The 15311-nt window shown below is 48.3% G+C and overlaps 1 protein-coding gene across 1 annotated transcript; it reads right to left on the bottom strand.

Moving 5' to 3' along the window:
• Window positions 1-2537: 2537 nt before the first annotated feature.
• Window positions 2538-9478, bottom strand: FSHB (follicle stimulating hormone subunit beta). Its single transcript, XM_083165466.1, has 3 exons — window positions 9396-9478; window positions 5808-5967; window positions 2538-3798 (listed from the first exon to the last, which is right to left on the bottom strand). Exons 2-3 carry the CDS (start codon window positions 5964-5966, stop codon window positions 3574-3576), a joined length of 384 nt encoding a protein of 127 aa, XP_083021592.1. The 5' UTR covers window position 5967; window positions 9396-9478; the 3' UTR covers window positions 2538-3573.
• Window positions 9479-15311: the final 5833 nt, after the last annotated feature.

Genomic DNA, 15311 nt, shown 5'->3' with positions numbered 1-15311 from the left:
GATCTGGGGAATGTGACAGTTAGTAATGATTACAACTGTCCACCAGCTAGGTGATCTGGGGAATGTGACAGTAATGACTACAGCTGTCCACCAGCTAGGTGATCTGGGGAATGTGACAGTTAGTAGTGACTACAGCTGTCCACCAGCTAGGTGATCTGTTTAATGTGACAGTTAGTAATTACTACAGCTGTGCACCAGATAGGTGATCTGGGGAATGTGACAGTTAGTAATGACTACAGCTGTGCACCAGCTAGGTGATCTGGGGAATGTGACAGTTAGTAATGACTACAGCTGTGCACCAGCTAGGTGATCTGGGGAATGTGACAGTTAGTAATGATTACAGCTGTCCACCAGCTAGGTGATCTGGGGAATGTGACAGTAATGACTACAGCTGTCCACCAGCTAGGTGATCTGGGGAATGTGACAGTTAGTAGTGACTACAGCTGTCCACCAGCTAGGTGATCTGTTTAATGTGACAGTTAGTAATTACTACAGCTGTGCACCAGATAGGTGATCTGGGGATGTGACAGTTAGTAATGACTACAGCTGTGCACCAGCTAGGTGATCTGGGGAATGTGACAGTTAGTAATGATTACAGCTGTGCACCAGCTAGGTGATCTGGGGAATGTGACAGTTAGTAATGATTACAGCTGTGCACTAGCTAGGAGGTCTGGAAAATGTAGACAGTTGGTAGATCTCGAGGACCAGCCCTGCACTAGAGGATATAGTAAAATACATCATTCAGATCTGAGTGATATCTTTTACTATATCTTCCAGGGTGTTCACTAAATATCTTTAAGGATGTGTGTTCCCATGCAGCGTTAGTGACCCCCTCCTTTGGCCTGGATGTACTGACGATGGAGGTCTTCATTAACGACGGTCATGCTGCAGCTGCAGGGTACTGTGTATGAGCTATAGCACACCCGGACCCCAAAGTGTACCTGCTCTGTGTGGTATATTTCCATTCCATACATCCCACATACACAAGTAGATTACTCAGATAAGTTTAGAATGTAAGCTCTCACGAACAGGGCCCTCTACCCTCAGGTGCTTTTCCTTCTCTTACCAAACCCTGCAATGTTCTGCAATGCTGGTACTTATTCCAGTGTCCTCTGCTGATGCAGCTATGGTTATGTGTCCTGTACTTGTCCTCTATTGTAGTCACCTGTAAGTCACTGTCTCCTGTGCATAACCTATGGACAATGAAGCAGTCCATCTACTATCTTGTTGGAAGTATCTTTATTATCCTTCCATTTTTGTCTTTTGTTTATTTGCTTGTCACAATAAATACATTTTCGTTATATTGATTGTTTATTGGACATCTATTTAAGAGGGTTGCGCTCAACTTAAACATGATTTGTTTGCACTGTTGAGATTCTAGAAGATGGTGTACCTTCTTATATGTTTTGGTAAGCTGCACCCTGCTTAACTAATTGTGCTGACTTGGGCAGCGTACCCCACGGTACCTGGGCAGTGTGAAGCACCCAGGGGTGCAGTCTCCGGGAAGCACTGAGTGGAGCGGTGGCAAATTTTGAAAATTCAAAAGATAGGCCGCTGATTGGCTGAGTGCTCTCTCTCTCAGCCAATCAGTGACCAGCCTATCTTTTTCATTTTAATTTTCTGCCACCGCTGTCTGCAGTGTCCGCTCACTCAGCACTTCCTGTACACTGCGGACTGCCTGCTGCACGGCTGCACCTATAGCCCAGGTACCACATCGCCTCCCCCTGTATCTATCCTCCGGCTCCCGCAGGTTACAGCGCCGGGACCCTGCGCCTCTATGGAGCCTGCTCCTCCTTGCCACCACTTGGGCTGCTAAGCCCTAGTTACACCAGCATACCTCCCAACAGTCCCGAAAACCGCGGGAATGTCCCCGTTTTCGGGGACATTACCGCGGCCCTCCCGCGGCCGGCAGTGTCCCGCGGCGAGGGGCTATTGGGAGTCTGAGGGGCTGTTGGGAGTCCCGCATAGCGTCTATTCCCGCAGCCAAGGGGCTGGGGGCATGGCTAGAGGCTCACAGAGCCTGTGGGTCATGACCCCATAGTGTCAAACTGGGGGCGTGGCCTTGCGGGAGAGCCACCAGTATAGGCCATGCCCCCGAAATTAGGACACGCCCCCAAAATGTTCGCCTCGCCGTAGGCGCGCATCACTCTGTCCCTCCTCTGTCTCCCTGGAAGTTGGGAGGTATGCACCAGTGCTGGCCAATCAGTTCTTAACTACCATGCTACAGTTTTTTTTTTTAGAAATTACAGTTAGGGGCTGAATGGCATGTACTTTATCTCTCTTTGGGCCAGATGTACTAAGCTTAAAAAGTGATAAACCACCAGCCAATCAGCTCCTACCTGCTATGTCACAGGATATGTTTGAAAAATGAAAGTTAGGAGCTGATTTTTTGTGTGTTTTTTTTCAGGGCTTCGTGCATCTTGCCCTTTACCACCCTCCACTTTGTATTTTGCTAAGGCTTTATACATTTGGCCCCATATAAATAAAGGATAATAATAATTATAAGTGTGAAAAGACAACATCCACAGCGCGCATGATACAGTAACATCGGTTTATTACAAATCAACATAAACAGATACAATTGTTTTGTCATCTTAGTGCTCAGGATAATGTATATATAGTCTAATACATTGTACAAAAATGATACCAATAAAAATAACATCTTGATACCAGCTGCTACTACATCAATCATTACAGTTCAGTCATTAACATGTTGACGGTCAATCATCAAAGTGACCCAATACCATGACAACTTACCAACTTATTGTTACATAGGCCACTTTCGGACATGCGACCCAGCAATTACCTGGCAATTTGAGTTCCGGGTCATTTTGCCGGGTGCAGTCTAAGTGGCCTATCACAAATTACCCTATCTAGGCCAATGGTTGAAAGTGCATGATGTCGCATAGAGGGAATGGGACCACCCAGTGCTGGATAACTCGCCAACAGTCGGTATCCTGACGGCCACAATGCCGACGCCGGAATCCCGACTGTAGAACTGACCGACAGTCGCAACCCTGACCAACAGGGGCAATTCTCCCACAAGAGGATGTAATGCGCTCTTCCCCCTGCCAGCATATCGTCCATCAACATTCTGATGTTGGTATACTGACCACTGTGATTCCGACCGTCGGCAAGTCATACCGAACCCAAAGCTGCTAAACATTAGAAGTGGGCAATAGAACCAATCAGATTCTGCCTATCATTTTCTCGTGTGCTAAAGATAAATGAGAGACCTAATTTGATTGGTTGCTCCTCTTTACATTTTTAGAAGCCTTAGTAAATGAACCCCCTAGATGTGGCCCTGGTAATAACATATATACTTTATATACAGTACATTTGCTGGATAAACCTCAGACAATGACTGAATACAGACAGAAGTGAGACGTTTCATACCGGGAGTTCTAGATCCCTGTAAGGTGACGAGAACACATGCAGAAAGGTGACGGTACACTGTACACCATCCCCACCTATGCATTATTATTATACAGCTTTAGGTATGTGGGTTTTATTTATTTATATACAAACGTTGCGGTTTTACAGGTCTTATTATAATCCCATAATCTTCAATATTCAGTCTTGGCTGAGAGAACAGTAAGCAGGTCCTAAGCCCCTGACTGTACAATCAGTTGTTTCAGAATCACACCGTCCGCAGTGACAATCCACCGCCACCGGATAAGTGTAGAAGGGATTTATATTGTCAGCGCATCCGGGGAGTTTAACCGTTTCATAGGTAACGTCTGTGTAGGTGCACACTGCCTGCTTCTCTGATTTGTGCGGGTACATCATGTTTGGATCCTATAAAAAACAAGGAGCATAAATAGCTATAATATACTGTATACAGGCATCAATATGACGTGAGGTTCATCTCTGCACAACTGAAAGGAGAATGGAATATTTTGTGGTCCTTATATAGAATAGTAGCGGTCTGGGTCATTGGGTCAATCCAATTTAGGCCCTTGTCGACCTCCAGTGGTCAACCCAATGCATTTTGACCTTTTGATTGTCGACCTTCCCATTTGTTGATCTGATGCTTGGGTTGACCTTCCGACCCTGTCAAACTTAGCCACGTCGACCAAGTTCATGTGTCGACCTAATGTATGTTGATCTTCGAATTGTCCACCCTATGACCCATACCCAGAGGTGTATGACCCATACCCAATGCTGGTACACAGGGCCGCCTACAGGGGAGTGCTGTGGGTACAGCTTTCCTGGGCCCAGGCCTCTGGAAGTGCCCAGGCAGCTCATCTGCCTCCGCTGTGCTGCCTTCTTCTGTAATGCAGGACACCGGCGGCCAATTAAAATGCTGCACAGGCTTTTGAGCCAATCAGAGCTTGTGTACGGTTACCAATCAGAGTGGCAGCCGGAACACGGGCTCTGATTGGCTCACCAGCCGGTGCTGCATTTTAATTGGCCGCTGGCATCCGTCACTGAAGAAGCCTGTGCTTCGGGACCTGCAGCAGGTGTTGGGCAGTAAGTGAAGGGAGGGGTAGATGGGGAAGTGGGGGCTGGAGGGGCCCAGACTGGAAATCAGTCCCGGTAGCCAAATTCCTAGTGGCAGCCCTGCTGGGACAAATCCAGCAGTGTACATTTTTGAGGCTCTGCTAAGGAACGTGTCACAGAAACTTCATAGTGCCGTAGTCGGAACAATACTAAATAGTTGTATCTGGATCTGCCCATGCAAACTGCGGTGAGTCACATATCATAGGTGCGGGAGGGAGGGGTCTGTTGCCTGGAAACCCCCCTCCTCTTGGTGGAACCCCCTCCTATTGGTGGAAACCCCCCCCCCCCCTCCTCTTGGCCAGCACCTCAAATTATTACCACAAAATCATCAGTATAAATTACTACAGCTTCCGCCACAACAAGAAAGTAAAGGGCATGGGCTCGCAAAGGCAATTTCCCTCTCAAATTGACCAAACATATGCACTGCAGGTGGGGCAGATGTAACATGTGCAGACAGATTTAGATTTGGGTGAGTTCTTTTGTTTCTGTGCAGGGTAAATACTGGCTGCATTATTTTTACACTGCAATATAGATCTCACTTTGAAGTAAACCCCACCCAAATCTAATTCTCTTTGCACATGTTACATCTGCCCCCCTGCAGTGCACATGGTTTTGTCCATCTAAGAAGGATTTTGTCAGAAAGAGTGAACTAGAATAAGGCCCATGGTTTTGTCCGTTTGAGAAGGAATTTGCCTGTGTGAGTAAACCAGAATAAGGACCATGAGATGTTGCCCATGGCTCAGTGGTAGCAGTTCTTCTACCAGGTTTGTTGTAGTGTGGGCATATGGGCCCTCAATCAGTTCACTGGACCAGAGGGCAGCTGCCAGTCAGAGGCTCCCAGAACAATTCAGTTGCTTACTCATTAAAGGACTGATTCAGACCAGTTTGCCAGGCAGTGTTTATACGCTGCCTAGAGAACAGGTAAACTCTGCACAGATGAATACACCCCCCCCCCCGCCAACCAAATCCCTGCATCTACTCGCACAGAGGAGAACTCATTCAACGGTCGCACACCATCGCACACCATCGAATGACTTTTGCTTCTAACCTGGATGGAGATGGCCGAAATGGTGTCATCCACCCCAAGCAGTCATCGAAACACCTGTGTCCACCCCCTGTCCGCCCATCCTGGAGCAAACACCCCAAACAGTGTGAAACTCGCCAAAGGCGTCGCTCCCGGCGCTAGCACATTCACACATACGGGCAAATCCAGAAAAACGCCAGGGGTAGCGAATTCAGCCAACACAGAGTCTGAATCACCCCCTCAGTTGCTGCAGTAAAACAATTGGGTTTGGCAGACTCACCTTTGTGTGGCAGTACCCGGAGCACCACGTTACATTTACTGACATGCAGGTTCCACATTCCTCCTTCTCTAACACAATGGTTATATTAGAGAGCTCACAGGTAGCGCACGGTATTATCTTCCAGCACAGAACCAGAACGTACACCAAGAACTTCTCCATTCTGTAACAAACGGCACAACATAGTTCTAGTGAATGAAACAAAAATGACGCAACATTTCCTACCTAACAAAATACTTTGTGGAATACGCATCCACGACAGCTGAAAACGCAAGTGGCCACATATAAACAAGGCAGTGGCGTAACTCTTAATTCTGCGCCCCCCCTGCCGAAAATGTTGGCAGTGCCCCCACCCCCATTCTAGGGTAAACAAACACACACTCTGACCCCCCCATCCCCCCTGTGCCCCCCGTTCGGCCGTTACCTCCTTCCTCATCCGAGTCCCTGCTCTCCCGGCTACTGCAACTAATGAGAAGTGACACTCGGAAAATGGCTGTTCCCATAGAGCAGGCCGCTGCCTCCTCTAGCATCCTCAAAAACTGTCTTCAGTATGGGGGCAGCCATTTTCTGAGTGTCACTCACATTAGCAGCAGTAGACAGGAGAGCCGGGACCCGGCGCAGACAGAATTGCCAGCGGCAGGGGTAGAAGGCAGTGGTTAACAATAGCTCCGCAGCCCCACCGGCGCCCACACCCTCTCAACGCCTCCCCACCACCACGGGAGCTGCGGGACTATAGTTACGCCACTGAAACAAGGGCGAAACTACCATAGGTGCAAGGGGTGCAGCTTCTATGGTGCCCAGAGCTGAAGGGGCCCATCTTTACTGTGTAAGATATATATGCTATACTGTATACATTTTTCACCATTAGTTGGAACATAGGGGCCCTTACAAACTTTTGCTCTGGGGCCTTCAACTATCTAGTTATGCCCCTGCATATTATAAACATGAAACATTGACACAGGTACTGTAGCAACATCAACAGGTTCCCTAATAGACAGGAAGGGAGTTATACAGTATAACGCATTATTAGTTCGGAGTTCTGTAAAAAAAATTGTTTTGTACAGAGGTTAATACTACTTGGATCTTTCATTCACAAGGATATTGGGGGTTATTCTGATTCACCCGGAAAGGCACAATCACCCTCTAATGGACAAAACCATGTGCACTGCAGGTGGGGCTGATGTAACATGTGCAGAGAGAGTTAGATTTGGGTGGGGGTGTACATCAAACTGATATCTATATTGCAGTGTAAAAATAAAGCAGCCAGTATTTACCCTGCACAGAAACAATAAAACACCCAAATATAACACATACTACATCAGCCCCACCTGCACTGCACCTGGTTTTGTTCATTAGAGAAGGATTGTGCCTTTCTGAGTGAATCAGAATAACCCCCATTATGCTGCTGCCTAAAGCAGCAGGGGAAACATTGCTCCTCTCACCCTTAAGCTCAGTGGTTCCCAACCCTGGTCCTCAATTACCCCCTAATACCCCGTTCTCACTGCCGCAAAAACCTGTGTATTTGCCAGGGCAAGCAGTAATTTCCTGTGTCCTGTCTCAGTGTGAAAGGGTCTTTGTGAAATTCCCGGCGGTTATGCCCTGGGAATTACACACAGTTTTTTTGCAGGGTTTTTCCTGGGCAATACACGGGTGTATGGCAGTGTGAACAGCACAGACCTGGGTTTTTCTCACAAAATGCAAAAAAGCAAGTTCATTGCATTGCTCAAAGCTGCTTTTTAAACAGCCAATCAAAGCTGCTCTTAGATACCACACACTTGATGGCAGGCATACCAGGGGAATCAGTGTGAACGGGGCAGACATGGGAATTTCCCGGGTCTAAGGTGCAGTATGAATGGGGTCTGTAGAGCTGAGATGCTCTGTGCCCCACCAAAAACATGGAAACAAAAACCCGGGATTTTGCAGGGGCGGCAATGAGAACGCAGCATAACAGTTCATGTTTCCAGGTCACCTGTGGATTTTTAAAATATGACAGTTGGTGATATGACAGTTGGTGATATGATAGTTGGTCATATGACAGTTGGTGATATGACAGTTGGTGATATGACAGTTGGTGAAATGACAGATGGTGATATGACAGTTGGTGATATGACAGATGGTGATATGACGGTGATATGACAGATGGTGATATGACAGATGGTGATATGACAGATGGTGATATGATAGTTGGTGATATGACAGTTGGTGATATGACAGCTGGTGATATGACAGATGGTGATATGACAGTTGGTGATATGACAGTTGGTGATATGACAGATGGTGATATGACAGTTGGTGATATGACAGATGGTGATACATGGCGTGGATTGGAGTATGTGAACTATAGGGGTCCCTGAGGACCAGGGTTGGGAACCACTGCTTTATCTCAATGTGTATCAGCTGCTGTGCTGCCCTCCGGTAGTTCACCAAGAGTTAACTAAGACTTTTAAAGATGAATAGTTTTGGTGTTGCCCTTATGTAACCATTATCATTCTTTGAAATGTACCAAAAACCTGATAACTACAATATGATTGGTCGCCGTTGGAAACTCCTCTATTCCTTTTTTATAAGTATATTAGTAAATACTGTATACCGTAATGTGATGTAGTCTCAGGCACCATATTAAGGGGTAAATATACTAAGATGGGAGATCGATTGAAGCTGCTATGATGCCCATAGCAACAATCAGAATCTCTTCTATAATCTCCTAGAAGGTGCTAAATAAACAAGAATTAGAATCTGATGGGTTGCTATGCGCAACCCATCAGATTGCATATATTATCTTCCAGAACAGGTGTTCCTAACCTCGGTCCTCAAGGCACACTTAAGGGACAATTTTCACCCCATTTCTAAGTGATCTGAAGCACTGATCGCTCTGTGTGTATAGCTCCAGGTGATGACCATGTCCGGTCCTGCACGTCGCCATCATCTACAGGGAAAGACAGTGCTGGCCTTTACTGCTAGGTCACTGGGCTTTGCCTATAAACAATAGACACCGCCTGCGCTGCACAGATCGCTCAGCACACATCACAGGTGTGCCACAACGTCTGCTGAGCGATCCTGCTTAAGCCCGTCGCTCAGCACAGAGGCTGGGTCGCCCCATGTGTACGGGGCTTAACATGGCAGGTTTTCATGATATCCCTGCTTCAGCACAGGTTTATAAATTAAAACCAGTTGAAGTACTAATTAAGTCACCTGTGCTGCAGCAGGGATATCACTAGAACAGGCATGTCCAGACTATGGCCCTCCAGGTGGAACTACAAGTCCCATCATGCCTTGCCTCAGTTTTGCTATAAGGGAATGCTAAATCTATGGCAAGGCATGCTGGGATGTGTGGTTTCCTGACAGCTGGAGGGCCACAGTTTAGACATGCCTGCACTAGAACCTGGACAGTTGCGCGCCTTAAGGACCGTGGTTCGGAATGCCTGTTCTAGAAGGTGCTAAATCAATAAGAAGTCCATTCTGATTGGTTGCCCAAAGCAACATCCCATCTTCAATAGAACTAACCCTAAGGGACAGCACCAGAAGATAATTGTATCACTTCCTGACACGGGTGGATACATCACGGGAAGTAAAGCAGAGTTGCTACATTACCTTCAGTCTTGCGCCAGCAGCTCCTGGGCACTGAGAATGGGGGAATCACTTTTATACAAGACTCTCACCTTGAGGATGTACCAGGAACTGTAACAGATCCGGGATTGGCTGTTGGAAGGATTAGAGACTGACTAGACACTGCGACCTTGGGAAAGACACAGACATTTGCAGCCTACGCAAGTCACATTAAATAGATATTGTAGCCGCGGAACAGGACTGGGGTCATATTTCTCTGTGTTGTTTTCTCTGCATTTTATTTGAAACGTCTCTATCCTGAAATTTGCGCTAAGTAAACCTGTTGTTAGACACACCGGCCCTCCCGGGGCCACCTATGAACGCCTTGTAATTATACTTACCTCTCCAGGGTCCTGTGTTGGCCAGAGCTGCAGACAAAAGTCACAGGGAAAATGGCGCTGTGCAAGCGCAGTGGAGAATGCGCAGTAAACTGTACTGTGCTGCCGATTTCACGCGAACAGGTCTGAAACAGGCCCTTAAACCGCTCCTGCCCATACTGTAGCTCCTGGCTGGTTGCTGGACCATGAATTGTCCTTATTGGGGGGGTCCCAGCACACCAAAGGGTATTAGTAATACGATTTGAAGAACCACATAATAGTAGGTAATTCAGAGTCAAAGTATACGACAAGGGTTATTTTTGGCCCGGAAGCTCTTTTCCAAAATGCTGTCTGTCTCCTCCTCCAATGGGCGAAGTGACGCGGCCACTGCTTCCCTTCTGAGGTGATGGGAGGAGAGCACATCACGCATCTCTCCTTCCCCTCACTTTGTCCCTGTGACTGGGCCGTCAGCCAATCAGAGCTCACGGGCCGGCATTCAATCAGGAGCCGGCCTACGAACTTTGATTGGCTGACTGCCCAGTCACAGGGACACAGTGAGGGGAAGGAGAGACGAGCGATGAGCTGCCCTCCCCTTCGAAGGGAAGCGGCGGGAAATTCTGACACATTGGGGACATATTTGTTTCTGGCACTGTGGGGGGCATACATGGCACAGTGGCACTGTGGGGGCATACCTGGCACTGTGGGGGCATATGTGTATCTAGCACTATTGGGGGCATATGTGTATCTGGCACTATTGGGGGCATATGTATATCTGGCACTGCACTATTGTGTATCACACCCCCATTTTCATTGGCAGCACCCCATGTGGCATGTGGCTACCCCCATTATTTTGGCACACAGTACTGCTGGGTATTTTATTAGACTTGCACCACTGGCTGGGGGACATTGTTTATCTGGCACTGCGGGGGGCATTGTGTTTCTGACATTACTGCGGGTTCTGGGGGCATTGTGTAACTGGCATTGCTGGTGGCATTATGTGTATATATGGCATTATTGGTGGCATTATGCGTATATATGGCACTGCTGGGGACATTGTGTATGCCCGGGCGGGACACAGGAACGTACCCAAAAATCAGTTAGGACTTCCCAAAGGAAGTAACTGCCAGTTACTGCCGCTGGCTTCACCAACGCTGAGGATGTGGTGGATTTTAACAGGGGGGGGGGGCTATTTATCAGTTTTAGGGGCACATTTGTCATGATCACATTTACAATGTGATCTGGGCAGAATACTACCGCCCAGGATCGCATTGTAAAATGCGATCATTTCACCCCCATGTATCATCTGGCAGGGCGCAGGGACAGCCTGTCCCTGCGAAGCCCTGACCCGGAAGCCGGGGGGTCTGCGCATGCGCGGTTATGCGCTGACTCCCCCGCGACCCCGCTGACCGCACTGCCGCTCGGGCAGCACGATATGTGTGGTACCCGCACGGTTGGGGGGTGACTTCTCATCCAGGGGATTAGACAGCAATAGTGGACAAAGAGTCGAGGGAGCAAATGCAATTAAATGAGATACATTTTATTACTCGCCACTCAGCACAGGCAAACATCACGACTACAGCTTCCCCACGGACAGCCGTACAAATCGCTGCAGTAAAACAAATAAACAAGGTGATCTTACAACAATAAATGTATCAATCTTGCATACATTGGATACGCTACAAATAATAGCCTATACGGGACTAATCAACATCCTCATTTCTGTTAACGTACTAAACGGACCCCTATATTTCAACTTATACTACTAATACATAATGCAAGGTACCTAACCCCACATGGACCAATGGTACCGGTACCCAATGATCATTACAGAACCGAAGTCTATGACTCGGCCGGTAAACAGGAATAAATGTACACTTTCCCTGTGGAACATCTCTAATAGACCGCCCGGCCTTCCTACGGATCAGTAGCCGGGATATTACCTTGGGCAGGCCTTCCTACGGATTAGTAGCCTGGGTTACCACCAAGTAGGCCTTCCTACGGATCAATAGCCTAGGTAGTATAGTTGTCTGGGGCAATTCTGGGTGGCGTCACTATACCCTAAGTGGCAGTTCAGAGGCACAATTCCCCTGGTAGTCGGGAAGGGGCCTGAGTGGCTGTTTGTCAATGTCATATGTATGACGGGGCTCAGTGAGGGCTAAAGGAGTCCTGCCCTGCGTAGGTAGATGAGGGCAGGTCCTGGTGAGGTCTACTCGGCTGGGGGGGGGGGGTGTGTATAATCAGGGTCCGGGTGCACGTAATTAGAAGGGCACCACAATGGCTCTCCCCTTAGGAATATTTTGTATAAGGCCACACTGGCCGACTCACGTGTCTCTGGGCTGCCTGGGATGCTGGCTTGTCAGCTCTCTCCACTCCGGCTGTCACTGCCCTTGAGCTGCTGCTGCTGCTGTGTTCACAGTTGGACGCTGGCCCCCACTGGCTATCCTGTAGATGACGGAGGCCAGGGTATCTGGTAGCGTGGCACTGCGGGGCGCGGGTCCTATGTGCCGCCGGACGCTGAGACAGGAGCTGTCCATCACCGCTCCGTCTCTGTCGCGTCCCCCTGCCCAGCTTCTGCCGCCGCTGTGCTTCCTCTCCTGCCGACGCTGCTCCCGTCCAGCAGCCTGACTCTCCACCTCTGCTGCCAGACACTGCTCTGGCTGCCGCTCCTCTCTCCCCGTCCAGCCTATTCACGCGCCCGCCGGTGACCTCTGACCCCTCTCCTTTTCGGCTTCCTCCAATCCTGGCCGGGCTCCTTCTTTCATCTCCAGGGTAAGTCCCGCCCCTGGTCTCAGCAGCAGCGGCAGCCGCGGGGAGGGCAGTTAACCCCCGCCACGCTGCGGAGTTAATCCTCCGCGTTTTAATAAGAGGGACTCTCTGCCGGGTACCACATATGTAGCCATAGGCTACAACGGGCTATCGCAACATTAGAATGGCGATAGCCCAGGGCTGCGATGCCGGGCTGCCCGATGTTGATACATGGGGCAGCTTCGCATCCCCCATAGAAACCTATGGGGGATGTGGCCGGCAACACTGCAGGGGGGGATCGCAGCAGGGATAGGAGATTCCTGCTGCGGTCCCCTTTAATACATTTAGGTGATACTTAGTATTTGCGGCTAAACCCCGAAAACGTGTGTTTTAGCCGCAAATATTGCTTGATAATTGGGCCCCTTAGATTTCTGCTTTTTATTTACAGATAGGACAGCATCTTTGGGTACTTATATGTTAGTTGGGTGCCCACTATAGTTACTTAGCTCATACCCCCACTAAACATGTCGGCATGGAGTTGATTTTATATAGTGTGGCGAGCATAGTGAGCCCCGCGAGGGGACGCGTAAAACTAAGCAAATAGCTAAGTTGGCGCCCAACTAACATATAAGTACCCATCTTTCTTTGCTGGGTAACCAGGGCAGCCAATAGGTATGCTGGGCCCTGGCAAAATTTTGGGGGTGTGGCTTAATTGCAGAAGACAGGACCACACGATTAGGCCATGCCCCCAACATGTTTAGGGGGTGAAAAAACAGTCTAAAGTCAAGGGGGGGTTGTTGGTATTGTCCCCCCCCCCTCAGCTGCAGCAGCACACACATACAGCAGGCTCAGCATGGGCTCTCACGCTGTCAGTGATAGCACATGCGGTACTTGTGTATTTTGTCGGCGCCCCCGATCTCCATTGCGCGATGTTTTAATCGCATTGCATAGCATGCCATGCACCCGATGGCATGCGATGCGACGCGATTTTTGCCCCCCTTTGCGATGAAAGATTGTATAAGATTGTATGGCGGATTCAGGGGGGGGGGGCACCTGGGCACATGCCCCCCCTGTCATTCATTTTGTAGATGAGGACCAGAGCTTTCCAACGAGCCCAGTCCCATGTCTCTAGCCCCCCAGGAACCGGAGATATCGCCTGGCAAAGCTGTAACATTTTTTCCCCATAGGATAATATGGGACCCGTCAATTCCGACCCCCACCCGGTTCCGACGGCTGCCAGTTCCCCCCCTGGCATCACAGGAGCTTGTGGTTGAAGTCATTCAATTTCAAATCACTGGGCCTTCAATATGATACCAGGATGGTCCATATCGGTCAATCGGTTCCAGAGATATACTGTAGCATGTAAATCGATTTTTTTTTTATCTTTGAAATGTAATTTCATGGATGTTCATGTTCTTTGAGGGCAGATTACTCTAAAACCAAACATTCCAGTTTCACTGGACCAAAATCATTCAAAGCCCACTCAAAAGTTCTTCAATATGATACTTGTCTCATGTAAATGGGTCAGTTAGTTCCGAAGATATAGCCGGTTAAATGAGATAACTGGTTAAAGGGGGGGAGGGGTGGTTTTCTCTGCCCCTCACACCAGAAAATGCAGGGACTAGGCTGGTGTAAAAGGGGCCAACCTGGGAACGCATTTACTGGTGTGAAATGGGTATTATTTCAAATAGCTGGGACCTGCAGTGCTCGGAATACAGCCAGGCTCTGCCCCTGTCAGTGGCTATCACTTCTGCCTGGCGGTGGCTGTCCCCCATTTACCACGAGCATGTATTCCCCGTTGGCAATGAGCATGTAATCCCACATGGCAACGAGCATGGAACCTCTGGCAATGAGCATGGAACCCTTGGCAATGAGCATGTAGATAAGCAGCACTTACTGTATGTAGCATAATTTTTAATAGGCATTATGGTGTTTGGCATAATACATAATGGACATAATGGCGTGTAACTTAACGTGCAATGGACATTATGGTGTAAATGTTTAATGCGAGCCTTTGGTGGACAATGTCCCTGTTTATGAAGCGTATTGTGAATTTTGTCTCAATCTGTGTGGCATTATGTGAATTGTGGCTCAATCAATGTGGCATTATGTGAATTTTGTCTCAATCTGTGTGGCATTATGTGAATTGTGGCTCAATCCGTGTGGCATTATGTGAATTTTGACACAATCCATGTGGCATTATGTGAATTTTGGCTCAATCCATGTGGCATTATGTGAATTTTGGCTCAATCCATTTGGCATTATGTGAATTTTGGCTCAATCCATTTGGCATTATGTGAATTTTGGCTCAATCCATGTGGCATTGTTTGAATTTTGGCTCATTCCATTTGGCATCATGTGTAAGGCAGTGCCGAATTTCCCATTAGGCACGTGAGGCACATGCCTAGGGGCGGCACATGTTTGGGGGCGGCACTTGGATGCTTCTGTTGCTGCTGTCAGCCTGAAATGTACCAGTAACTGCACAATATCCACTGTACTGTTCCATATTCCATCTTGTATAGAGTGTACATGGATAGGGAATGCAGATACTGTCCCTGTAATCTGTCCTACTTACTTATTCTATTATATCAAATGAGGGCTTATAAATAATCAATAAAAATAATACAATTAGGCAGGGGGGGGGGGCATTATTGTTGTGCCTACGAGCGCCCTCACTCCTAAATCCACCCCTGCTGTAAGGGGCAAGTATAATGGGGTCTAGTATTTTGTTGCATAATGTGTAGAAGTTGTATATGATGTGGTACACTACACTCAAGGACATGCCCCCTGTTGAGTGGCCACACCCCCTTTTCCAGAGCGAGCCTTCGGCGCACGCACA

This window comes from Crinia signifera, chromosome 11 (assembly GCF_055691185.1).
Source record: "Crinia signifera chromosome 11, ASM5569118v1, whole genome shotgun sequence".
In the NCBI taxonomy this organism is placed as follows: domain Eukaryota; kingdom Metazoa; phylum Chordata; class Amphibia; order Anura; family Myobatrachidae; genus Crinia; species Crinia signifera.
Note: the sequence above shows the minus strand (reverse complement) of the source record. Positions and strands in the feature narration are given on the sequence as shown.

Bases quoted from the DNA above. Each gene is read 5' to 3' on its own strand.
- FSHB (XM_083165466.1), bottom strand. From the start codon at position 5,966: ATGGAGAAGTTCTTGGTGTACGTTCTGGTTCTGTGCTGGAAGATAATA. The intron at 3,799-5,807 runs GTGAGTCTGCCA...TGTTTTTTATAG, and splicing joins CCGGGTACTGCCACACAAAG to GATCCAAACATGATGTACCC.